The 25,448-nt window shown below is 52.0% G+C and overlaps 9 protein-coding genes across 9 annotated transcripts; 5 read left to right on the forward strand and 4 right to left on the reverse strand.

Annotated features, from left to right (window-relative positions):
- Positions 1-93: 93 nt before the first annotated feature.
- J7T55_012455 (uncharacterized protein) lies at positions 94-2,927 on the reverse strand (the record flags this gene model as incomplete). Its single annotated transcript, XM_053137342.1, has 7 exons — positions 94-734; positions 791-888; positions 945-1,093; positions 1,153-1,506; positions 2,376-2,424; positions 2,485-2,641; positions 2,909-2,927. The coding sequence occupies 7 exons, from the start codon at positions 2,925-2,927 to the stop codon at positions 94-96; spliced, it is 1,467 nt and encodes a 488-aa protein (XP_053000252.1).
- A 990-nt stretch (positions 2,928-3,917) lies between these two features.
- J7T55_012456 (uncharacterized protein) lies at positions 3,918-4,884 on the reverse strand (the record flags this gene model as incomplete). Its single annotated transcript, XM_053137343.1, has 2 exons — positions 3,918-3,977; positions 4,078-4,884. 2 exons carry the CDS (start codon positions 4,882-4,884, stop codon positions 3,918-3,920), a joined length of 867 nt encoding a protein of 288 aa, XP_053000253.1.
- Positions 4,885-5,437: 553 nt separating this feature from the next.
- Positions 5,438-6,314, forward strand: J7T55_012457 (uncharacterized protein; the record flags this gene model as incomplete). Its single annotated transcript, XM_053137344.1, has 2 exons — positions 5,438-5,714; positions 5,905-6,314. The coding sequence occupies 2 exons, from the start codon at positions 5,438-5,440 to the stop codon at positions 6,312-6,314; spliced, it is 687 nt and encodes a 228-aa protein (XP_053000254.1).
- A 180-nt stretch (positions 6,315-6,494) lies between these two features.
- J7T55_012458 (uncharacterized protein) lies at positions 6,495-7,519 on the reverse strand (the record flags this gene model as incomplete). Its single annotated transcript, XM_053137345.1, has 4 exons — positions 6,495-6,560; positions 6,698-6,805; positions 7,005-7,153; positions 7,210-7,519. 4 exons carry the CDS (start codon positions 7,517-7,519, stop codon positions 6,495-6,497), a joined length of 633 nt encoding a protein of 210 aa, XP_053000255.1.
- Positions 7,520-8,019: 500 nt separating this feature from the next.
- On the forward strand, positions 8,020-9,834 carry J7T55_012459 (heterokaryon incompatibility protein; the record flags this gene model as incomplete). The annotated part of the gene is made up of 1 exon (XM_053137346.1): positions 8,020-9,834. The coding sequence occupies one exon, from the start codon at positions 8,020-8,022 to the stop codon at positions 9,832-9,834; it is 1,815 nt and encodes a 604-aa protein (XP_053000256.1).
- Positions 9,835-11,415: 1,581 nt separating this feature from the next.
- J7T55_012460 (uncharacterized protein) lies at positions 11,416-12,418 on the forward strand (the record flags this gene model as incomplete). The annotated part of the gene is made up of 3 exons (XM_053137347.1): positions 11,416-11,533; positions 11,628-12,197; positions 12,273-12,418. 3 exons carry the CDS (start codon positions 11,416-11,418, stop codon positions 12,416-12,418), a joined length of 834 nt encoding a protein of 277 aa, XP_053000257.1.
- A 1,117-nt stretch (positions 12,419-13,535) lies between these two features.
- J7T55_012461 (uncharacterized protein) lies at positions 13,536-15,842 on the reverse strand (the record flags this gene model as incomplete). The annotated part of the gene is made up of 1 exon (XM_053137348.1): positions 13,536-15,842. The coding sequence occupies one exon, from the start codon at positions 15,840-15,842 to the stop codon at positions 13,536-13,538; it is 2,307 nt and encodes a 768-aa protein (XP_053000258.1).
- A 4,917-nt stretch (positions 15,843-20,759) lies between these two features.
- Positions 20,760-21,697, forward strand: J7T55_012462 (uncharacterized protein; the record flags this gene model as incomplete). The annotated part of the gene is made up of 3 exons (XM_053137349.1): positions 20,760-21,090; positions 21,149-21,164; positions 21,670-21,697. 3 exons carry the CDS (start codon positions 20,760-20,762, stop codon positions 21,695-21,697), a joined length of 375 nt encoding a protein of 124 aa, XP_053000259.1.
- A 1,002-nt stretch (positions 21,698-22,699) lies between these two features.
- J7T55_012463 (major facilitator superfamily transporter) lies at positions 22,700-24,773 on the forward strand (the record flags this gene model as incomplete). Its single annotated transcript, XM_053137350.1, has 6 exons — positions 22,700-22,881; positions 22,947-23,416; positions 23,524-23,759; positions 23,855-24,139; positions 24,243-24,422; positions 24,585-24,773. 6 exons carry the CDS (start codon positions 22,700-22,702, stop codon positions 24,771-24,773), a joined length of 1,542 nt encoding a protein of 513 aa, XP_053000260.1.
- Positions 24,774-25,448: the final 675 nt, after the last annotated feature.

Genomic DNA, 25,448 nt, shown 5'->3' on the forward strand with positions numbered 1-25,448 from the left:
TCTGAAACGAGCTGATCGTTTCGAGCATGGAAAGGAGACAGATTTCTGCTCTCCTTACGAGCGAGGAATCTACAACAAGTCGAAAGCTGATGATCACCAGTTTCCCACCCGGCTTTCGTCCGGTCTTTGCAGCACAAGCTGCACGGACTCGTCATCCGTCTTGGAAGCCGGCCCAAATTTCCAGTCCTCCGCATTACGTTCACACCCCGGACAATAATTCCATTGCTGGGATTGCGTGCTCAGCCACTTTGTGGCCGCCCAGTTCAGGCACTGCCAGAAAGCTGACAACAGCACCAAATCGGCGATGATGATTGATACCACCATTGAGGCTCTGTCCTTCTGCTTCGGGACAGAGCACACATACTGCAGAGACAATTGTGCTGCTGTTGAGTTCAGAGGTGCCATCTCATCTTTGAGGGTATTCACGGCTTTTGCACTCGGGATGCCGAGTACACCAACGTTCCTCTGCGATAAAAGATAGGTGATGGAATTCCCATCCGTAAGTGGGCTGGCGCTGCCCAGATCCAGTAAAACCGACGAGTAGAAGGCCTTTGCGAAACCATCAACCGCAGTGGCGAGACCTGTGTCGTTCATCTGCGATACAAGAATTGGGTCCCAATTATTCTCGTTGACTGCCATGTATACTAACGAATCTTCGGCGTAGAACTTTCCGGTAATGTAGAAGAAATCATCGGAGCTGACGTTCGAAGCGTTCGTCTCGTTATGAAACAGAGCTGAGAGAGTTAGTTGTCGCTGTCCAGGGGTGAATTAATGGATGGTCAAGACTGACTGAAATCCCCACTGTCATATCGAATGGCGGGCTGATCATCATGTTCCGGTACATATTCCGTGCCCAAGAACTCTGCAAGTGAATACCAGGTACGATCTCTGACGTCCGCGGGTCAGTCCTGATTATTGAGTTGTTGCCTGAATATGGTACTCACATGATCATTGCCCCCCACCACTGACTAGAATCAGTGCGGTTGTCGAGACTCAAGAAGTTCCTAACAATGCCAGAAGGCCGGACATATTGAACTTGGAACGAGGCTGTCACTGGAGCATTGGGACCAGGGATGATGCAAGAAACATTGGCCTGGGGGCGAACATATCAGTCACGGTAGGTACCAAACCTAGCCAGGCAACAATACTTACCGCGGCATAAGTGTCGCCCCATGTCCATGAGTTGGCCGATGTTAGAGACGTGTCTTTCCTAGTAGGATAGACCTGTATCGATCCCACCCCACATTCTCGCAGGGTGCTGTTCAGGTAAGGGGCCCCTGGTGATTGAATGGTCTTGTTGTTCGAGTCCTGTTGAGAAAGGGATACTAAGTTGTACGAGAAGCCCAGGTGCGTCGTCATGTAGTTCGAGCCTAACATCAACGCCTGAGACTGACAAGATGCCTGAAGGTTGCCTATCCACGAAAAAGGCGGCTTTTGGAACCAGAGTTCGTGCTCAGCTGTGCCAGTTGTCCCGTTCGGATTCGTCGTGTAGACAGCTCTTTGAGCCTGTTAGCAGGAATCAGATGCTGTGTCCAAGACATGTCTTACTCGAGGGAGTAGCCACTTGTGCCAAGATTAAGTACGGTGAACAAAACGGATGCACATATGCATCCGATCACCGCAGCCCACGTGAACCATCGGAATGGATAAGGGCGCGTGAGTCCATACTCAAAGAAAGATTCGTGACGTAACGGCATTGTTCCACATCTCCTTCACTGCTTTTCCAAGAACTCCAGATTTCAAAAAATGTAGGAATGAAAATGAATCAAAAGATAACCGTTCCTCTCTAAGTATAGGTAGTGCTCTCACGCACGTGCAGGCACATCTTTCCCACTGTCCTTATCTTTTAAGCTTTGGATGTCTCAAGTCATGGTGGGAGGCTGAGCACTATGATCCTGATGCTGCAGTGCTGTAGCGCCACACATCCGGGCCCGAAATAGTGGCCAATGGATGGCAATGTGGGATGGGTTAGGTAGTATAGCATGGGTCTTTAGCTTCCGGCTACAAGTTGCCGCGACGCAGACTACCAATCTGCTTCAAGAGCATTTGGGCCCCGCCAAGGATTCCAGAGCCCTGGTTGGTGATATGCTAGGCTCCAGCATAAGATGCGTCTGACATGCAGTAGATCGATCTTAGGTGCTGGCGGCATCTGCCCACCATGTAACATGGGCCTCGGAGACGGCTAGTTCCTGAATCTCAAACCCTGAGGTAGGCAGCAAATGGCAAGCAGAAAGCCCTATCAACCCCGGATGATTGGATTTCGGATCACTGAGTGCTCGGAAAAACAAGCTCATGTATATGAGACGCATCAATCCTTGCTGACACCACCCATTGTGGCGCGCGCCTCATGAGGCTGAAAACGAGGGACCACGCACTTTCATAATGCCTCCGAAAGCGCGCAGGCACCGATATCTCCATAGGCGACTGGCAGGGGAGGTTTTGTGGGGTTGCATAGGATCGCAGAACAAACTGCCCAGAAATTACATCCCATATGCGAAGATTCGGGTCGGGTCATCGTTTCCACCTGCATGTTCCGAAGATTCCCTCAAGGTGAGACCGATCGCCATCCTTAGGGGCAAGCCGGCTCGGCTTGCCTTGTGGAGCGGCCTGGCTCCATCATGATCTCTGCTGTTGACGAACTCTATACCACGGTCAGATTTCAGAAGAAGGGCAATGGCGGGCGTATTGCTGTTTGTCGAAGCAATGTGCAGGGCAGATCCAGAGTAGTATTTCCAAGGGTGTCCTTGAATTACTTCCTAGCTCACTTCTCTTCACTAAAAAAAGAGCATCTTTTGATTCATTAGTAATTGGCCGGTGCGACTCCTGAGGGGTCAATTCATGGTCTTTCCAAGGCTACCTAGGTATGTAGATTGTTTAACAGTCGAAGCCCGCCCCTGTATGCGCATACCAAACTGTGTATCCCGCATCCCGCTGCGACAATACAGGTACTCATTCTTACACCAACTCTCACATGTAGATCGATGCTTCCAAGCTAAAGCATAGCGAGTACACGTCTTTTCCGATTTGATTTATTACCAGTGTCTTAAGGTTATATTTGCAGTAACAATACCAGCCAGTAGTCAACTTCTAAAACGTCGCAAGTAACTAGCTAAAGTCTGGTCACAAACACGATAAATTGCAATAGGTACTCAAAAATGCAGCCATAAGTGGCCCACCCAGCTGTTTCATTCGGCCCACCCAGCTCTTTCGTTTGGCCCACCCAGTACATATTTTTACTAAGAAATTCTTAAGGTATAGAAGTACTACCCTAACCCTCTGAATTTTACAGTACTTTCAAGATACTTAGAGCTTAAGCCCTCTAGCTGGGAAGCCTTTTGGCTGGATTTGAGCTCTTTAGCTAGGAAGCCTTCTGGCTGGGAAGCCATCTGGCTAGATTTAAGCCCTCTAGCTAGGAAGCCTTCTGGCTAAAAAGCCTTCTAGTTAGGAAGCCTTTTACCTAGGAAGCCCTTTAGATTTAAGCCCTCTGGCTGGATTTAAGCCCTCTGGCTAGGAAAGCCCTCTGGCTGGGAAAGCTGGAAGTATTCTTAAAGTATTGTTTAAAAAAGGAATAGTTTAAATATTTTTCTAATGCGGGGTAGCTTTTTTTTGCTTAGTCAGAAATTGGAGAAAAGATACTTAGTTTAATATATATTTTGTTAGGAAATTCTTGTACTGGGTGGGCCAAACGAAAGAGCTGGGTGGGCCGTCGTGAAAAACTGGGTGAGCCACTTATGGCTGTCAAAAATGCAACCGCTATTCTCTGAATATGAGCAGTTCAATGTCCAGCTGACCATGAGCCCCTCTGCCGTTTGATATCACTCTCACGTATTACCAAGACGGCGCGGCATGGACTTGTCTCAACCCCCTCGAACTCTGGCCAATCTCCGAAGAACGTCTATAATCTCGCGCCGCAAATTTCAACGGCCATCACCATCACCTCCTCCACCTCCTCCACCTCCACCTCCACCTTCTCCGCCCTACTATCTGTTAATCACCTGCTATAGAACCCAAAGCGATGCTGGAACATTTCAAAACACAACGGACGAGGGACTGTAGAAGGAGAAGAGTTGTACTTACACCGCCTCCTCCCCCTCCCGGAGCAGCAGGAGCAGCCTGGTCGGGGAACACATTCGCAAGCGGATTCGGCCCAAGAGGAGGACCTAAATTGTGTAACGGTATTTCATCCTGACGCTGACTTCTAACATGCCAGGCAATTTCGCCGCCCATCCCCACCAACCACGCCACGGTGAATACCGCCTCCGGCACGGTAAGCATCAGGGCGTTGGCGAAGTTGAGATAGCTCATGTTGGTCAGGGGCCTGCACTGCGCAAACCAGGTCCAGGAGCCCCAGACCAGGTACCAGCCGAGAAAGATCACGGCCGCGAAGGCGGGCGTGGCGAGCCTGTTGGCCGTCAGGTGCAGGACGGTCCTGATGGCGGCCCCCTCCTGCCGCCGCCGGCCGCCCAGCCGGACGACCTTGGCGAAGATGTACGCGCACCACAGGAGCAGGAGGAGGCACATGACCCCATAGAAGCCCGAGATGACAATCATGGCCAGCGGGTCGCCATCCCAGCCGTCGTCTTCGCATAACCCGTGCTGCCTGTGCCTCCCCCCCTTCCTTCCGCCTCCGAGTCCGCCCTTCCTCCTGGGGACTAGATCACCGCACAGCGAAGGTAAGTTATCTAAAGCATCGCCGATGGTATTATTGACGGCGTCGTCTATCTTATCCCCGATCGGGTCCCATGGCTGATGGGCGCTCATAAAGGGCCACATTTTGCCCACAATAAAATAGATCACCCATATTGAGATGCTGAACTGTGACAGGAAGTGGAAGATGAGAGCCCCAGACAGGAGGATACCAAGAGCGTAGAATAGGCTCTCCATGGAACTGAATGTCAAAATAGCGAGGATGAGTATCTGCAAAGGATTTCACTGGAGCTTGGCAACTTGCAAATCGAAAGATGATGTATGTGCCGTGGGTTATTTTCTGAGACACTTAGAGGCATCACTATGTGAACATTGCTCACACAAGCGGTGAATAAGACATTGAAATACATTTATAACAATCCTGTGTCTTTGAATGGGACTCTTCTAGGAGCGAATGGTACTCTTCCAATTCTTTTGCTTTGTGTCGTTTGAATGAGCCGCAAACGGAATGTGATAGCCGAAAACAGTTTTCCAGGGTTGGTTCATAAAGTACTCGTCTTGTTTGAACGGCGATTTTGATTCCACTCTTTGTTTAATTGTTTATACGACTACTTAAAATTATTTAATCGCACTTTCTATAGCCTGTGAGTATTAAAGATAGAAGCGAACTATAATTTCGAGATATCCTTTGAACAATTAGCCCACTAGGGCTATGATATGAGCCACCTTGGGTGCGAAGTCAACCCACACACGTAATCTTCAGCCACACCACACATCATCACACACTGAAATGGCGAGTGCCGGTGGCCCAGCTGGTGGCGGGGCGCTGGCTCCGGCTCCAGCTCCGGCTCCGGCTCCGGCTCCACCAGGTCCGCCCGGTGGTCGCGCGGGCCTCACCAGGCTATGTCCGAGGTGCGGAGTAAGGAGGCCAACATACCACTTCATTAGGCGCAACGCCAGAAGCACAAGGAATCTCGTCATAAACTGTGCCACGTGCCGTGGGTTCCGACCAGCCGACCCGAGCAGGCCAGACGGCTACGCGGGGGGTGGGGGTGCTGCTAACGGTGGTAAGCAGCTTCCGGATACGATTTCAGCTCTCGTGACAGCAGGAATCCTCCATCTGTGGCCTTTGCCTTGAAGACATCATCAGGCTGCAGGTTTTGAGACAGAGCTATGAACATACTATGTCCTGATCCTCCTCATGTTCGATAGAGACTTCTTCCTCGGTGATTTGATAGCTGACTTGTATTGTTGCAGTCGACCCCAACAGTGGAGACGAGGATGACGATGACGATGATGATGACGACGACGACGACGACGACTATGATGGCGATCGGATCGGGCAGCACAGGGGATCGCGGCGGGGATCGCGGCGCGGGTCGAGACACGGCGCGAGCAGCGGGGACCCCCACGACTCGGATTCCTCAGACTCGGATTCCCCAGACTCGGATCACTCCCATGGCAGCGACGATGACCGGAGGCCTCATTTTGGTGACATGTCGTTGGGCAGGCACAGGCACCACAGGAGGGACAGGCACGCCGACGGCGGCGATGCGGCTCAGCTGCGGGATGAGTCGGAGTGGGTATTGACGGGGCTGGGGATCGTGCTGTATTTCTTTGGCTGGTTCTCTATTGTGGCTTTGTTCGTTGTGATTGTAGCATTTTAGATTTCAGCCCAGCGTCTGGGAATGAATATGGATGAACTTTGCCTTTGTAAGACCAGGCGCAATTGATTCTAACGTGTGACGTCGAATTTCCGGAATTCACCTAAATATAATTACATAACAGACCCAGTATGTCGATCCTTTGATTGATATTCTTACTTTAATAGGATCAACCTCATGTATTTACTCAAAGTCTGCCATGTATTTGTGTAATGCAAGCAAGCATGCCTTGATGGGAGCATCATTGGGCTGGAGCCCATTGTAAGCAGATTAAGTCTTGGCTGATATATACTTGCCCGTGATGCGTACAGCGACTGTTCGTCCCTGGTCAACCTTTGGCTAAGATCTGCCCCCATCCTCCCGCCGCAGTCTATTACTCCACTCACCCGCTGGACAGTGTCCGCGGGCTCGGCCCAGCAGATCGATACTGCGGTAGTGGTCCCATACCCGGTCGTCCACTTACGGCACGGTAAAGCGCCGCAGATGCCTGACCACTGGGAGAAAATTAGTCAATTATACGTCAACTAAATTCAACAAGGCCGGTACGCTGTAGTGCAGTAGCCTTCCTCTCTGCAATATAAATAACCCAGTTACAATCTTGTTAGGAAGAGCGTCACTCACTGCGAGGCCAGCAACGGGGTTTGCTTATAGCGCTGTTCCAACTAGCTGTCCTAGGCTGGTGATGAAATTCACCGTTTGACCGACTCCTTCATGGGGCTTTGCGTGCTCTGTGGCCTTTTCTATCGTCTTCTGAGTAACTCGCTTCATCTGAGCGATTTTGACTGTAACAGTTGCACCAGCAAAGATATTCATAGCTGCCGTTGTGATCTCTCCGAGCACAGCTGTTAAGATTAGTGTCATAGCTTGCTGTCCATCAACTGTAAATGGCCTGTCATACATTCCAATAGTTGTTGGCCTAAGATTGTCTCGTAGACCTCCACCAGCTGGGCCTCTTCTTCCTGAAGTTCCGAGTATGCACCACACCAGATCTCAATGGCAACATCGTTCTTTTCAGCCAGACTGGATGTGGCACCTAATTCTGGATCAGCTGAGTCTGTAGGTGGTTGAGTTAGAGCCTGTGCATTTCTGGTCTCTCTCTGGCTACCGTCACCGTCGAGCTCAACCGGTTGAGGATGACGATTGTCCGATAGCTCCGCTCCCGGTTTCGGTGCTGCCTTCGGTCGACAGAGACCGCAGAATCTCACCATCTCTCACTGCTGTATGTGATGAAGTATGGTAAAGTAGCTATATTTGCCTTGGCACAATGATAAGTAGGCCGCCGGGGGGGGGGGGGTCCATTCTACCTGGCTTGGTAAAAATGCATCTGAGGGGACCGAGACCGAGTGGGGAAGACGATTATCCTCATGCAGGTAGGTTACTCGAAGTTTCATGAACTAGTTTGAGCTTTCAGCTCATCACTCTCTCGTTCTGAGCTGACTTGCATCCTTCAGAACGGGCGAGCCAATCAGGATGGTGCAAGGATGATATAGAGCCATGTTGCAACGGGAAATATCGGCGTCTACAGTTCCCTCTGCATCCTCTTGGTTTTCAACTACTTCTGCCAACTTACTCCCTATCTGGCTGCTGCTGTCCGCCCAGCTTTTTCAACCTCACGTGTGGAGATTGATTCCTATAATATTAAACACACTATTTACTTATAATACTTTGTTATTACTGTTGATTACAAGCACCCACATACTAGTACACAATGGATAAATCGAGTGATGCGGGGTCAGGGAAGCCATTCGATCAAACCAAAGCAATCGAACTGATTCGAATCCTGTCTCTACGCGGCCGAAGACTCTCGCTCCATGGCTTGGCCAAGCAGCTTGGTCAGCTCAGCCGCAGCCCTCCGCATCACCCGACATACGATCCCATCAGTCCAAAAGGGCACATTCGAATTCTTTTGCTCCACCAAGGAAAATTCCATGATCCAATCCGTGCCGACCTCACGGTCGTCAACCTCTCTGACAACCCATCATTCGACGCAGTATCATATTGCTGGGCTGATGAGTTTCGCAACGCTACAAAACGCTGCGAGGCTTTCATTAATGGAAGTATTATTCCGTTTCCTATCACACGCAATTGCCAGGCGGCCTTACGTCGGATTCGCAAAACGGACCAAGTAACAAGATTATGGATTGATGCTATTTGTATCAACCAAGACAATAGCAAAGAGAAGGGCCATCAAGTGGATCTCATGCCTCAGATCTACAGCAGCGCCAGAAGGACCTACGTGTTTCTCGGTGAGGGCGAAGCAGGGGCAGAGGGACTTGATAAGCTATCAAAGGGCAGAGATCGAAGAGAATGGGATTTCTACGAATTGCCCTACTTCTCGAGAATTTGGATTTTGCAAGAAATCGCGTTATCTAAAGATCTCCGAGCTATCTTTGGGGCAACAGAAGTACCTTATTCGTCAACCTTCACCCGAGATCGTATGTTGACGATGTTCGGATCCCCGATTACCGTCGCACTTCTTCCTTCAGCTATCTTGCTCCACGAAGACGATCGATTTCGTGGGTCGGCGAGCTTGCTACAGGGGCTCCAACTTGGCCGTCCATGCAAAGCCACCAAAGCCGAGGATAAAGTTTTCGGGGTCCTGGGGATGGTGCATCCACAGCAGAGACATGGCTTGTATGCCGATTACGAATCTGGGGTTACTGATGTATACGTTCGAGCTGCTAAACAGCTTATCGAAAACGACGGGGGCTCTCTGCGATCGGTGCTTGGCTCCATTATTTGCAACATGACCATCGCGGGCACGTTTGGCAAAGAGACCCCCGGGCCATACGACCTGCCCTCATGGGTTCCAGACTGGCGACAGCAACGGGAACTTACCAGAATGTGTGGGTGGACTTTCGAAGAGAGACTCATTAACTGGTACCCTGGAAGCAAGAAGGAGCCCAACAGGACTTACGAGCCAATGTTGGACATCCCTGCGAGATTCTCAATTCACCCTTATTTCTTGCAGTTAGACGGGCAGTTTCTGGGAGCGCTCACTGAGCTCCGCCGCTGGTTTGAATACCGAGTATGGTTCTTTGACGAGAGACATTTCAAGCCATTTGACACCTCGCCTCCACACAACTCTGAAATCATAGGAGAGCCGAATGGGAGCATCGTAGCATTCAAAGTACAAAATCATCAGAAACCTATCGAGGACAGGGTGATGATTGAAAATAAACACTCGTTGTCTGTCGTCGACACTTATGCTCTTCTTCTTTATGGCAACTTTGAAGACTTTTGGCTCAAGACACAACTATTAGGAAATACGGGAAAGGAGTCCGACGGTTGTTCAAGGGAAGCTATGATTTCAGTCGAATGGATTCGAGGTAGGCCCCCGGCTGCTACAGACTCCTCTGGATCACAGCCAATCGACAGGCAGGATCAAAGTTCCGGAGTTGACACGACGGATGAGAGAAACTCGATTAGATGGTTCAAGTTACTCGGGTTGATGTGCCTCAGTGGTCCTGCCATCAATATCACAGGGAAAGGAGGAGATTTACAAGAGATTTCAATTTCGTAGATAGGATTTGACAACGTGGACCGCCTAAGTGCAGTATGTCCCGGAGGTCAAAGTATTTGGAAATCTTCAAGTATTTGAAAGTCTTCCTACAGTTCCAATATAAGATTCTAAACATGTTGTAATAGACTGCGGTATTAGATGATTAAAATTCGATTTGACGTGGGGAATTGCGGCTGTTCAGCTTCTCACGGAGACCCTTGGCTCTTGCTTAGATACCATTCACTGTATTGAATAACCTGCCACTCTACCTCTCACTTTGATTATTTGCCTCCCGCTTTTGGTTCTATGCCATTCATTCTCTTAGGCACTATCTAATTCCTGAGCATCTAAATCATCCGAAAAGAATCCTAAAAAAAGAGTAGTCCTACAATAAATAATGGATTTGATGCAACGCGATCCCTGCCGCCTCGTCAAGCCATATTGTACACTGGCACTCAATTAAGATACCCCCCAGTGTCTTCCACATGATGGTTAGCTACGCAAATACCTACTTATTCCCCAAGCATCTGCATCTCAGCTCACGACGGGGCTCATTTTGACGGCAAAGAAACGCGCAGAAAAGTGACCTGCCCTGAGGAGCTGTTTACGCAGGCTATACCCCATGGTATAAACAAGCAACATGGCATTTCTCTGGCCGAGTACCCGCGACCAAGAGCGGTTGTCATAAGAATGCGGCACACTTTCACCTGCTGTCTTGGATTTCTTATGATAAGTCATCAGTCTCCGCAAAGAGGTCGCCCAATGGCTCGTCGCTCTAATCATCAGCAGTCAGAACAAAAATACCCTGGATCTTGCTCACGACGACCGTATTGGAGTTTTGCAGTCGATGCGGGACGTCTTGCTAACGCTTTCCCCAGAAGCCAAGGCTACGCCTGCACCGCCCCAGCCTTCTCCGACTGGCAACGACGTTATCACAAAATTCGGCCCTGACAGTTTCGGCAGATTCGGGCTTGTGAGAGTCCCCAGCAGACACTGCCTCAGCACCATTGAAGATTCGGTGTGAGGAATCAAGTCCTTGCTGCGGCGTCTCAGCCCTTTGGGAGGTCGTGCATTGTCGGCAGCATCGTCGCCGCTGTGCTTTGACTTCTCATTTGCTTTCATACAGGCGATTGGTCTTTAGATGACTGTATCCCAGAGTGATTCTCCCGGAGATGACTATCCCTAGAAAAGCTACAGTATTCTCGATTCGAGCTCGGCTTAGAATTTGGCGTCTTTTAGTTAAAAATTCTTTCCTACATGATCATTACAGTCAGGTCCGGGCGAAGTAAGCGCTTACGCCAATACGCGAATACGCCCATACGCCGATGCGCTATGCACGCACAATGGCTGTCAATCAGCGGGGAGCAAATTCTTGCTTACTTTTCACTGCCTCAGATATGGCTGAAGGAAAAGACGGAGCAGTCCGAGAAACACCTGTTGCACCGCCACCTATTAAAGCAGCATGATGTGAAATCTTCACCAGAGTGGTGGTCTTTCTATAAAGATGCGGGATGCGCGCTCTCTGGTCAAACCTGTCTACCATCTCATCCGGTAACAGGAATTTTGAACAGTTTGCAACCAATTTGGATAAGTCTGGCAAACATGATCCTCGTTTCAGCTTCCGCGCTTGCTTTCAGCCTTGCCTTCTGCGCGAGGCAGGCCTACGCAACGCCACTGGCAAATACTTTCCCGCCATATAACCCTCCTAGTCATGGCGACGGTATGTCTTTGACGTTATCATCCTATTGACACCAATCATACGACTTTTGGTGTCTTTGCGCTGTCTCGCAGAAGCATTGCTAATTACCCTTCAGCCCGCTCCGCCTGCCCAGGCATCAACGCTCTTGCGAACCACGGCTGGCTTCCACACAACGGCCGCAACATCACCTATGACATGCTTATCGAAGCCGTGCGCGACGGATTCGCCTTTGACCTGCCGCCGTCGATACCAGCGTTTGCCAATACAACCTTCCACTCCGCGATCAGTGACCCCGCGAACATAGCCATTCACCCGGAAAATATAACTTTCGATATGGACACGGTCAACACGCACAACGGGCCGATCGAGTTCGACGGCAGCCTGTCCCGCAAGGACGCCTTCTTCGGCAGCCCCGTGGCCTTCGACCGCCCCACGTGGGACACGCAGTGGCGCCTGATGGAGGAGGAACATGAGGCGTCTAACAGCACTGGGGATTACTTCGATCTGGCGGTCGCCGCGAGGGCGCGTGCGAGGCATGTGCTGCTCAAGAGCCAAGCGGGCAACAAGGACTTCCTCTTCACCAATGGAACACTCAATAACAGCGCGGGCACGACCGCGTTGTATATGATGGTGCTTGGTGGGATGACAAAGGTCGTGAAAAAGGACTGGCTGTGGGCGTTCTTCGGTATGTTCCAAGCACGCACAAATTCTGACTGCTTATTCGGAGAGCACTGTACTAACGACGCGCCACGAACTCAAGTCGAAGAACGCATTCCTTACAAGGAGGGCTTCCAGCCGCAACAGAACGTCGAGAGTTCCAATCTGGGCGATCTGGTCACTGAAATTATAGCCGCGGCTCCAAGAGACATCCCGTGCTCTTTTACTCCGGAGGCTCTTTGTCCTTGACCAGGTACATCTCCACTTGGGGACTCATGTGTCAGCTGGAAAACTGCATTAACCACAGTGATGTTGCTTAGACCGAACCCATACAATCAAGCTCAGAGGCGGAAATTGCATACGTGACCGTTGTCATAGATAGCTTTGATATTTAAATATAAACTCGACATTCGCATCCGGATTATCTCTGATACCTCCTGCTTCAAGTCTAATGTGTATACAGGTGCCCCTTGAAGATACATGCAATGACATCCTCAATGCAGGAGGATGCGCGAAGTGAATGCGCTGGAGATACAAGAGCACATTGGATACGGTCATGTGACCCTTGATGACTCTGCGTGTCAAACAATTGTTCCGATATTTGAATTCAGTATGGGGATCTTATCATTTTGGATAAGCTTCGACTGTGCAACCGCAAAGCCGTGAATGATGTTGTTTCTGAATTGCGTCAAATGCTAGCGCAATGCTGCAACCCAAGACATCTGGTTGATGAGCTCACTGGAAGGCTGCACCGTGCCAAGGATGATCAGCGGGAGACTTGAAGCCGTGTAGCGCCAGGCCGCGATGGCGTGGGTGGGGGGCGGAAAACGGCATGCCGGCATCCAATGCGGAACAGAAATGGGAATTCAGCACAAATACGAACTCGAACACTAGTGATCATTGAGCTCTTGCTCTTGAGGCTTATTGCCATGCACTAAAACTACCCATGCGCATTGTTCCCTGGATACATGTTATCGACAGAGAAACACGCATTGTACCGATGTCCAGTAGTAGGACCCCTCAACCCCTGGAAACGCCCGCGAGCCGTTCAAAGTCCGTCCAATGCAAAGGGGGATTATGACCCCCGAAGTGACTCGGCGTGATCGATCACGGCGAGCACTTAAGTGTCCTCTCCATGGCCATCCTCTATCCTCGCGACCTCGTAGGAAGACCTAGAGCAGGATTCAGCAGGATCTTCCTCCTCTTGCCACCGTCTAGCGGCACTGAACGAACGTCCAGTCTGGCGGGTCTGCCGTCTAATATGCTAGCAAGACCCTCAGATCGATCCCATCCAGATGCCAGAGCCTATGGCATTACTCAGCCCATCTACCCGTTTCCGGGCCCGTTCTCTATTGCACACAACCTCTCACGATAGTATCCTTGAAATCAGTTGCCGCGTGGCCGCCATTTGCTCGGCCTGCGCCTTGCCATTAACGCGGTCTTTGGCATTCCCAGCCTTTTCGGTCGGTATGTAGAAGTCGTACCGGTCCGGGAACAAAATAATATTCGCCAGGCGGACCACCTCGGCCTCGCCCTCCGTGCTGCGCTTCTTGGCAGCGATGGCCCCGGCGCTGTTGTCGACGTCCATCTTGTCCGCCTCTCCCGGCGCGGCCTCAGCCGGCTCCGGGGTGACGGCCCGAGTGCCGGGCCGCGTCATAACCTTGGACCCGTCGCTGGATAGCTCCCAAGGCGCCAGCCCCATGGCCCTCAGCCCACGGTCGCCCCCGACCGCGGCGATTTCTTCCTTGCCCGGGCGTCCTTCGTGCGGTGCCTCGCTGCCCATTGAGCTGCCGCCCGCTGTGTCAAAGTCTGGCCCCGGCTGTCCCAGCATGAAGGCCTTGCGCTGCCTTGCGAGGAAGAGCGCATTGGTCTGGGTAAGTGGACAAGCGGGCGTGTACATCAGTATCGAAGGAGCTGGCGTCTCTGGACCGGGCGTCCCTGGCTTCGACGCCGCAGTGGTTATAATGCTATATGCCTGGTCGCAATGCCAAATAACGTAGTCGCCAGCTTGCAAGGTGGGAATCTCGACGAGGGATCGGCGGAGGCGGAGATGCGGATGCCATAGCTCCGTAATGCGCTGGGCGTGGCCCGGCACAGCGCCGTGGATAATTGTGCTCTGCTCGCTGTCCAGTGTCCAGTTGTCTGCGTCCAGGAAAGCATCCCACTCAGCGATGACCTCGGGCGAGGACCCTTCCTCGTCGTAGCCGCTCGCGGGCGGTTTTGTCTTGGAGCTGAAGAACGGCCGCAGTAGAAGGTAGGCCATGACGAGCTTGGGGGAGGGCAGGACGCGGATGCTGGCCGGCTCGCCGGAGGTGAGGGCGAGGATGCCCTGAAACATGCGGAAGATTGAACAGACGCCGGCGCCGTTGTACAGATCTTGGGTGATATTGATGCGGCCCGAGGGGTCCCAGGGGTCGAAAGACTCCCAGTCGCCGCGGAAGACTGCCTCGTAAGCACCGCCCCGGCCATAACCATCCGGTTCCCACCGCTCTAGGCTACCGTTATCGACCTGGGCGATGAGGGTAGACGCAGCGCTGGCTGTTAGGCTGTCGGCGGCCGAGTTTCCGTTGACTTGCGGGAGAGTCGCGTTGGAGCCCATGATGGTGCCGTCGTGGATCCGGAGACGATCGGCGTAGGAGATGGGGAAGCGGGTTGCGATACGTGACACGTCGGCATCGATGCCTTTCGTTTCCCAGAAGGTCATGGACCATTGCTGCACGCGGAGGACGGACGGGTGGGCGCGGATGGCGCACTGGGCGGGAGTCCAGAAGAGGTCAAAACAGGTGGGATCCTGCGGGATGGTGGGCTTGATGTGGTCTCTATTGCGGGTAATGTAGTCCCTGGTCTGCTTGATCCAGGTCTCGGTTTGCGTCTGACTTACAACGCCCCTGACTACGGCCACGCCGTACCGTTTGAGGTCGCGCTCGAAAGACGTGACGGTGGCGGCATCGTCGATATCAGCAAAGTCAATGGTGGGGATGAGATCTGTGCCGCGGGACTGGATATGCGCGATCTCGTCGCGCAGTGCGGCAAGGAGACGGCGCCAGGAGGCCTCAATAGCCTGCTCCTTGCCCTGGATGAGCCTGCGCTTGATATTCGCGAAGCGATTGGGCAAGGGAATTGGCTCGGCGCCGTAAAAGGACTGCACGGGCGGCTCCATGCTGGCAACTCTTGCAAAAGCCTTGCGGCTGCCAATGCTGCCGGATGGTTTTGAGATGCGGTGCTGCGAGTGTGATTTATGGTGGGATGTCCCGGGAGGAGGCGTGCTGGACGCTGAGGGGGCATTAGACGAAACGGTTGGTTTTGGCCCGGATTCCGAGGGGGCGGTCTTGGCCGAGACCATTTTGACGGCCGCGGTCAGGTTTTTTGTGCTGAAGACAGTGGTGGTATTGCCACTACTGCGGCTGCTCCTGCGAATGGGAGCCCTGGGCCCGGATATCCTCACGGTTGTGGTGATGCGCGCTGTTCGGCCACCTGTCGATGAGGAGGACGATGAGCCTGTGGAATTTGCAAGTACATGTGGTGCCTGGCCTGCGCCTGAACTTGATGTTGTTGTTGATGTTGTTGTTGTTGCTGCTGCTGCTGCTGCTGCGCCGGCTGGACTTGGGCCTGATACTGAACAAGCACCTCCAACTGTGTCGGCTGCCTGCGCAGCAAAATGAGTGACATGCATCGTGGAGGATAGCAGTCGGGGAATTATTGGGGAACCAGGAACCTAATAAGCAAAGCCGGGGACGGGGCTGGAGTACAGCTGCAGCCGGAGCTGGGGACTAGTACTGGAGAGCTCTGGGAGCTGGAGGCGGAGCTGGAGCTCTGGTGGGCGTAGGTATCTGCGTGTAGTGGATGCGGATGCGTGTGGCTTGCCGTTCGTCCCATCAGCCCATCCCAGGGCGGGCTGGCTAAGTTGCGTTGCGTCGCTTGTGCTGCAGAGGAGCCGTCGATGCTGCCGAGGTGGTGCTCCACACACCCCGAGATATAACCCCCTCCTTTCCTGTAATCCACCAAGGAGGCCCTATAGACTGTCGCCCTGCTTCTCTGCTTCCGCACACGCGAGCAGATAGATCCCTTTCTCTCCAAGACTTTTCGCCTCACACACCGAAGATACTCAGTCTTTCCACCCGGCTTTCACTCGGAGTCGTTTGCCACTCGGATCTGCTTCTTTTTCGTGATCGTCTCCCCACAAGAGAAACCCCTCTGTCCCTGAAACAAAATTGCACCAGCACCTGAAATAACGCGGGGTAAGAAATCCGGGGTTGGCCCTGGGGTCGGTTCTCCTCCGTGTACTATCCTCGTGACTTTTATTTCACGGCGCTGCCAGAATTGGCAACTCGATCCCGGTGGAGTGATGGCGTTGCCGGGATGTGCTGCAATACGGGGGCAGGAAGCATGAGATTGGGCCCAGTTGTCTCCGTCCTTGGTAAAGTGCCGAGACTTCTGTTCCTGTCTCCGTGGTCGGGCCAGGTTAGACGCTTCGGAGCTGGGTCGCCGATGTTTCGTGGCTTTCCTAATCGGGCCACTCGTGATCGTTGCGTGATGCTCCTGAAATGTAATGATGCCGGTGCTAAAAGGATAGGGCTGTGTAGTTCTGTTGGATGCCTTGCTGGCGTTGACCATGGGGGCGAAAGATGATCCTTGGGTTGCAGAGTCGTGGCTGCTGGGACTGCAAGATGAATGGTGGTGAGCCGCCTCAGGGTGGTGACAGACAGACAGACAGACAGACAGACAGACAGGCGGATGGACAGGATGCTTGTTGTGATGGCTCCGGTCCTTGTTCACCCCAGGGGCCACGCGCTTCAAGGTTGGCTGTTGGCTTGGAGGACAACGTGGATGTCCCGGCGTGGGGGTAAAAGACCATCAACCATCACCAGCTGACGATGATCCCACAGCAAGGAGGGCATCACCTCTATTTAAGCGTTCCAACAGGATCGGGAGTGGGACCTGTCATGATGCGCTCTGCATCTTATCCAAGATCACAGCACCGATCTGGAGGGGACCACGACGGCCTGCTACTACATTGCGGAAAGGGTCCTCTGAGGTTGCCCCTGATATTGACTGTTTTCCGGGACGCGCATCCGTCCAGCACCAGGCGGCCAGTGTCTCTATCACAAGCTACCATTTCCAAGCATGTCCGTTGTGTAGCACCTCCTGTCCCGGGGACAGCATCCCACGATGCCGTCGTCCCGGCTGCGAGCGAGCAACATAGGACGACGGTTTGACGGGCCCGACATGTGGTTTCAGGGGCCACCACAGCGCTTTAGCCCCACCACCCTACGGCCCGCCAGCCCGTGAAACCGGGGCAGCCTGCGCTTTGGAGAGAGCTTGGCTCTCTCGCTCCGTCTTCCCATAGGCCCGTCGAGGACGGGGTGGGGGGTCGGCTGCCCTGGGTGGCATGCCCATTGGTTGTACTAAAGTCACTGTATATGTACTTAGATAAATGTTACGCTTTACTGTCTAATCTTCTGGCCGAGCCTGTCAGTTGCAACCAAGATGGGGCGGGTACTGCCTGTGTCGTCTCCTGTCAACGAGCAATCTAACTTCAGATCACATGTACATCGATACTTATTGCCATGTGGGCATGGCAGCCTTCGGATTATCGTCCAGCCTGTTGCTGGCTGCTGTTGTCGTCCGACACGCCCAATCAGCTCGGTCCCAGATATTTCCAAACGTACGGAAGCGGGCACCCCGTTCGCCGTTACTGTGGTTCGTCCTCTCGGGATAGATAGTTTGCGCCGGCAGAATTCATGGAAAAACATGTCAGAGATTAAGTTCCTCCAATCCGGTTCCGGGCTCGATATTGCTTCACATGCACCATGCGCAATCGACAGTCGATTTGAATCTGTGGACAAGCTGTATCATCTTTGGTTTTGGGCGCAGAACCGCGTTGTTGACTCGAACAGGACAAGCAGCCATTGGAAACGAGCAGAGGCCGCCAGGGTCAGCCGGTTTCTCGCAGGGGGCGAGTGGGCACTAAGAAGAAATCAGCGGCCCAGACGGGCCCCCTCCCACTGTCCATCCCATCATCTCGTCGGAGAGAGCCGTCGGATCTTCAGCAGTTCAGACGCTGACCACACTACACTAGTCTACACACTGACAAGCCTGCCATGCAGCCCTGGCCCGGGAAAATAGCGGCTAAAGTCTATGCATGTGTCTCCCCACGGTCCCACCATCCGGCCCAAAATTCCCGATCCTCAATGCTCATGTTCAATATTCATGCTCGCTCGCCCTCTTTGAGCCAGCATCCAACCCCATCCACACACAAGTATATGTGTATACACACACACACACACGCGTCAGACTTGAAGCCATTCGCACGGCCTACCCTGCAGTGTCCCGGATCTCGTCCACAATCTTCCGACTGACACTCAAAATGCGGCTCACTGCGACCCCAATGGCATCTCCCTGGGCGCCGGTAAGCTTCTGCAGCCCATCGGCACCGTCCTGGCCTATCTGGCATACCTCAACCAAACTTTCGAAGCCGACCATCGAGCAGCCTAAAAGCAAGCCGCGTGGTGCCAAATCCCCGATTGGGCGTTCGTGACTACGTAGACAACGTGTGGCGGCCTTGCTTTTCCGACTGCACACACAGCTGCAGATGTGGGTGACTTATTAGATAGAGATACGGGCCAGCATAGATTGGTTGTCTGTCTGGCCATTCTTCTAGAAAACTAGAGAAGCTCTGGTGTTGTGTATGTATGTGTCTGTCTCATCACGCCTTATCACCCCATCAATTAATTATCTGCACCACCCCTCCTCTCGTCGGGACAGTCAGCAGCGCGCCAACGTCTGCCGGCTTCTAACGGTCACTATAATCTATGTACGAGTCGTGTATGTGTCAGACAAGATCGACATTGCCACTCCCGTCTATGCCGCTACAAATATTAAAGTTGACCTTTGCGGCTCACTGGCCCGCAGACAGAGAGTTCTGGACCTCATTCGACCGCGGGCTGAAAAAGGCAGAAAGGATCGCCCTCTCCAACGCCGGCCTAGTACCAATAACGCATCGCGTCTTGCTTTTCGGCACTCCGCGCCGCTATCTGGCTCTTGGCGCATTTCCGCGCAGGATCTGGATCTTCTGCCGCTGTGCCGGCAGCCTTTTCCCTTGCTGCCTGTCTGTCGTGCATGCTGTAAGGCGACGTTAGCCCGCTCAGCCATGCCCGCTTCCATGGGAATTGTTCCAGGGCGCCAGGGCTGATGAGCCATTCAAATCAGGAATAGATTGGACTTTATTATCAGATGAATGTAGCATGCCACAAAACGCCCTCGCAGACCAGGTTTCATATTGACTGCCTCACCGACGGAAAAGTTCGTCTGAATTCCGTGGGATATCCACCATCGCGACATTGTGATCGGGGACGTTGCTTTTCTTCCTCCAGACCAGTGTTCCTCCGCCGCAGATCCGACCTTGGACTGGTGATCTGCTTTGAGCCGAAACAAGCACACCTAGTAGATGTAAGGCCTGCAATTACACACCAGGCGCAGCTGGCGACAAGCCAGGACACATTGACTTGGCAAGGTCGACGGCAGATCTGTCGGACAGAAGCCGAGGCTGGTCGCGTGTCCTCATGGCGCAACGAGTCTCTGCCGTGCTACTTCGTATAGACCATCGTCCGCTAATTATTGCTGATAAGTGGCATGGTCATGTGCACGAAATGCCCCAGAATTGAAAGTAGGGAGGCCTCGAGTCACTTGGTTCATTGTGCGATGGGCGGACCATCTTTGAAGGTGCATTCCCTTGAAGCTGATAATCTGACATTGGGACATACAGGAAAATTTCGCCTTTCTTTCATTCAGTTCTCTGCCTGTCGCGAGGTTCTAGTTCCTTATCAGGCAAGGCAGATGGGGTTTTCGCGGATGACCACTCGGTCCCCCGATGTGAATGTAAACCTCCCCGACGATAGAAATATGTCCTTTTCTTTTCACATTCATCATTCTAAAAAGGCTGTTCTTCTCATTCGAATGGTCATATCTCAACTAATTTCGTCCCGCTTATCTTTTTGAGTATGAATGTACAGGTCTTGATCAAGTCTTTTAGTCCAGACGTTCCAGCCTGCCGCTGTGGTCTTTGATTACCGTTGGCCGAGACATAAAAGACACGGACGTTATGGACGGGCACACAACGACTTGGACGGTAAGGTCAAAGCATTAGAACAAAGCATTGTGATAAGTCTACCAAAGAATAATGAGAAAATCTTAGACGTTACGGTGGTTTCCACGTTTTGTTTGTGCTATTTCTAGACGTGCTTTTCGTTGCCGCTCTTTTAAACACCGTCGATACCTACCGCAGTAATTCTGGGTTCCACATCTCCTCAGTTCTCACGAACACCACATCATCTTCCACCGTTTTTCCAGAATGTTGTCGCGACTTCGGCGATACAGCACCTCATCTTCCTGGGCCATTTCTGCAGAGCATCATGGTAGTCCCGATGGGGATAATGTACAGCATTCCAGACACGTTCGGAAACTTCTAGAAGGTGTCTCACGTTTGGAAATCCCAGCCCTCTCACATAAGGCTAGCACGAGAAGCAACGTCGCCGCACCGTGTGACTCTCAAAAGCCGAAGGCTGGGCCCAAAAAAGAAAGTCAAGCCACCATGCGTCTCTTCAACTTGAAACACTTACCTGCTCTGTCACCGACAGGCCGCCAGTTCGCGCTCAACGTAGAGGAAGGAGATTTCACCCATGGAGATATCGTCGGAGAGGGCCTTTCACAATGGCTGCATGACGACCTTCCACATTTTGAAGAAATTGCAGGGGAGCCGAGGGCGGCCACATTAAAAGCCAACGTCGCGGTAATGCGCCGCAAGAACATGAAAGAGATCAGGGCCTTGGTGATCGCGGGCGCTGCTTTTGAGAGAGCAGAGCACTGGAGCAGAGACGAGACAAGAAGAGTTTCGAAGTATCCCAAAGCCGTCTGCACAACCGGTGTGATGGGAGTCATAAAAACTAATCATGATGCCATTGCTGACAGCTTTCCGGGAAGTTGTTAATCAAAGCGGGTGAGCAAGACACCGATGAGTCTGTCTGGAACTGAGCCATGACGAAAAAGAGCCGTCTCTGTTTTTGATACTCAATGGAAAACTCCCTATTCTTCGCTCACCATTGAGTTACCTCACGAAAACTGGGCAACTGAGATTCTGTCCAAATGGGAGGATCCCCAAACACACATTCTTGCGTCGGTTAAGCAGCCGAATCCGAGAGTATCATCCCAAGCTGCAGATTCATGGGACATGAGGCCTTCTCATGCCTCGGATTGCGATCTCGATGGAAAGTAATAAAATTCAGAATGTAGGTGGCGGCTCGAGATGTGGTTTCAGGATATGTGTTCCGACTCGAGCTCAAACTGAGACGGCTCTAAACTCCTCATTTCTATTACAAACTGCAATCGGCCGTTCCTGGAGGAGAGATAGGAGAGCCTGCAAGTTACTGGGCATGGCGCGAATGGATATCATCACGCTTGGCTCTCAAACAGCTGCTTGTGCTGCTAACACGCTCATCCACCAGCAAGAACAAGACATTGGCCACCAGTTAGCAAGTGCTACCTTCGTACCTGACTCTTCTTTGTCCTTTGACAGCAGACTCTTAGCCCCAGGTACTCTACCACATTGAACAGCGTAGTTTAATGAATATACACTGAGACATCTTACCACTTTCTATCCATTCATGAGGTCCTGGTACTGTGTTGCAAAAACTAATAGATGCACTATTTCACAGCCTCGTAGAGGAATGTAGCATTTGGTGATACTTATTCGGTGTGTCTTAGAGTTCATAGGTGCTGAGTGGATTCTAAGCGATCCTGGCAAAAATAAGAGAATTTGGGACCTAAGAGAGAGCTTGACAATACAGGCTGGTCTTTGAGACAATTTTGAAGAACACACAGCGATGACCACGTAAGAGAAACTATTCAGGACTTTGAAGTGAACTAGCAAAGAACTCTCGGTGGTCAAATTTTGTCCTTCGACTCGAGAACTGCTTTAAGGAGACGGCAGACAAATGAGAGGTCTACAATGGGAGGCACAAGTAGCAGGCTTCAGTCAATCAAGTCCAACTCCCCGATCTTTTAGGTACGATGTTGCATGAATCTAAAATCTTTGCGGCTCATATTTTGTGTGCACACGGAAATTTGCGGTCTGTAATTGGGCGAAACTTCGCGCCTAGCAGCACCAAGCTGTCGGATCTGAACCAGGGATGAACCGGGTATGTTCCCCGCGTATTTCCCCGCAAACAACTGCCGTGGCTTTGTCATGTAGGAGTGAAGATGCCCTCGCATTAACCGGGTTGGGTATGGTGGAGTCCACGCTCGTGTGTTCAGTCTTCAGTGAGCGTGAGCAGCGTTATGAAACAGCGTTGCGTGATATTTCCGTGGCTCTAGATGTCATTGCGTCACAGGATGATTTCCCCCTCATGAAAGAAGGTATAGATCAGTTTCTACTCAGGCGATATCGGTCCTCCATTCTATAACCGTTTGAATTCAATGTTACACTGATATCGGAACCTTCCCTCTGCCTGCATTTCGCGTGTCGGCTCGCCCACGATGGACCCCGAGAAAGATCAAACCCCAGAAGTAGGCTCAGAGAATGACACCTATAAGCCTCAAGATACACATGTTGAGAATTTGAGGCGGGAACAAACCCACATCGACATCGACCAGGCCATCCACAGGAAATTGAACCGGAAGTTCGACCTCCACGTGATCCCGTTCTTGTTTGGCATATGGTACGACATCCGTCCACTACATGGAGGCTGAGCTGCATCATTTGTTTAACTGACAGTCAGCACAGGCTCCTGGCCTTCATTGATAGATCCAACATCGGCAATGCCAAGATCGATGGGCTGACGCAGGACCTGGGGTTGGAGACGGGCACCAAATTCAACATTGCTCTCCTTGTCTTCTATATTCCGTACATACTCGTCGACGTGCCTAGCAACTGGATTATCAAGCGCGTGCGGGCCGGCATTTACTTGCCCGCCCTGATCACGGCATGGGGGCTTGTGAGCACCTTTTTAGGGTTCACCAAGTCGTTTGGGGGCCTCGTTGCTGCGCGATTGTTCCTTGGCGCTTTCGAGGGCGGCTTGCTGGGTGGCATTATTGTCTACCTCGCAATGTTCTATCGCCGACATGAAATGCTCTGGAGGATGGGCATGTTTTACTGTGCGGCTCCGCTATCTGGCGCATTCGGCGGTCTCTTAGCGACGGGGTTAGCGACTATTCGTTACAATGGATATAACCGGTGGCCGTGGATCTTCTTCAGTACGTCCATTCCATTTCTTTGATTGCAGTTGATGCAACACTCAGTTATAGGCATTATACTAATAAGAAATCTTATGCCTAATCAGTCGAGGGCATCATAACAACAGTTTTTGGAATCATTTGTTTCTTTTTCATGCCACACACACCGGCTGATGCCAAGTTCCTCACCGAAGAGGAACGGCTTGCCGCCATGGCACGCTTAAAAGAGGACGCACACGGCGCTACAAGCGTCGCTGATGTGAATGAAGAAAGATTTGATTGGCATTGGGTCAAGATGGCGTTCAAAGCTCCGCAGACATGGTTGTCATCTCTGATCTGGTTCTTTCTCCTGGTCCCGCTCTATGTAAGTCCGCCGCAGCCAACTATGAGCGTCTTCGTCGGGTTTCGGGGGCTACCTATATGCTATACTAGCTGTGTCATTGCTGATCAACCGAGCAGAGCTTTTCTCTTTTCCTACCCACCATCATCACCGGGCTCGGATATACCAACCCTACGACCGCTCAGCTCTTTACCGTACCGCCGAACTTGGCAGCATTTTTCTCTGTCTTGTTAACATCACTGCTCTCGGACAGGATCAGGGCGAGGGGACCGATAATGGCTGCGGGAACCATATTAGCCATTGCAGGCTATATCATGCTGCTAGTAGCCAAACGTGCCCAAGTTCGATACGGAGGAACATTCCTAGTCGCCGTGGGGGTGTATCCTTGCAGTGCAATGATAATGGTCAGTTGCTGCTCGTCAGACTGGGACAAGGCTCATCTCCTTGTTCATCTACCTCCACACTGCTGGCCAAGAGTGCTGATTTCTATTTGTCTTAATCCAACAGGGCTGGCTGTCCAACAATCTCGCACCTCACTACGTCCGTGCGACTGGAGTAGGCTTCATGATCGCTTTTGCCAACTGCGCTGCGTTTCCAGCAACTTTCATCTACCTTGCTAAGGATGCTCCTGACTACACACTGGGACATTCCGTGTCGCTGGGAGCGCTTGTTCTTTGCCTGATCACTGTCTGTGTGCAGATGGCTTACTGCCGTTGGGAGAATCGCAAGAGGGAAAGTGGCGATAGAGATATCAGGATCAACGGCGGAGAGGATTCTTACTTATTGGGACATAGACACCCTGCGTTCAAGTATACTCTGTGAAAAGGGCTGGACCTTCTCTGAATTCAGTCCGTCGTCTACCAGGTAGGAATACAGGAAGACGCATACACGACGCAGCCACATGAACAAGAGCAGGTCCTGTTTTGTAGTTCAATAGGTTATGAGCACGGCTTTGTTGTCCTCCAAGCCTGCGCGTATGAAGTCATTACCTGCGATTTTTGCTGTGAAGTTCAGGAACGTGCTCAAGTGCGCGATTGATCAATGCAGTCGGATGGCAACCTCATCAGTGATCACATACCAACGCTGTGTAGCAACTTATTCTCTGACACGCCCATAAACTTTCTCTCAATACCTACCTCCATGGGACTTTACATCCCGAAATCCCGCCACAAGCGTAAAAAAACCTTGTTCACTGTTTCAAAGTAACACGGCTGTTGACAAAAGAGCGAGACTGAATACTGAAATAGTGTAACTTTTTACTTGCATTTCCGTCCACACGTAACACTAAGAAAGCCTGACCCAAGAAAGTGACCGTAAGGAAAAGCATTAGGAGCAGGTCGTGTATAATCAATTCCCTTGACGTGCATCTGAGTCGGACTGTGGGGCGCTTGGCTTCTTCCCCTCTTGGATGATTTTGGGTGCACTTGTGCTGGTTGTCCGAGTATACGAATACCACCCTGACGAACGGCTGGTCGTTCGGCTGACGCTATCCCGAAGCTAGATTGCGGGTAGAATCCCACATAAAAATGTACATGCAGATCCACCCGCGCGAAACCATTTCTGGCGCTCTTGGCATCACCACCATCACGCTCTGTGGGTACAGTCTTGCGTGCCGAGAAGATAGCGGGACTTGGACCGGAAATTCGATGGCGACATGGCATCGCAATACTTCATACCGAGGCCTGGCTGGCCGGTAGAGATGCAGGTACAAAA

This window comes from Diaporthe amygdali (genome assembly GCF_026229845.1).
Source record: "Diaporthe amygdali strain CAA958 chromosome Unknown NODE_2_length_3802984_cov_64_841326, whole genome shotgun sequence".
NCBI lineage: Eukaryota > Fungi > Ascomycota > Sordariomycetes > Diaporthales > Diaporthaceae > Diaporthe > Diaporthe amygdali.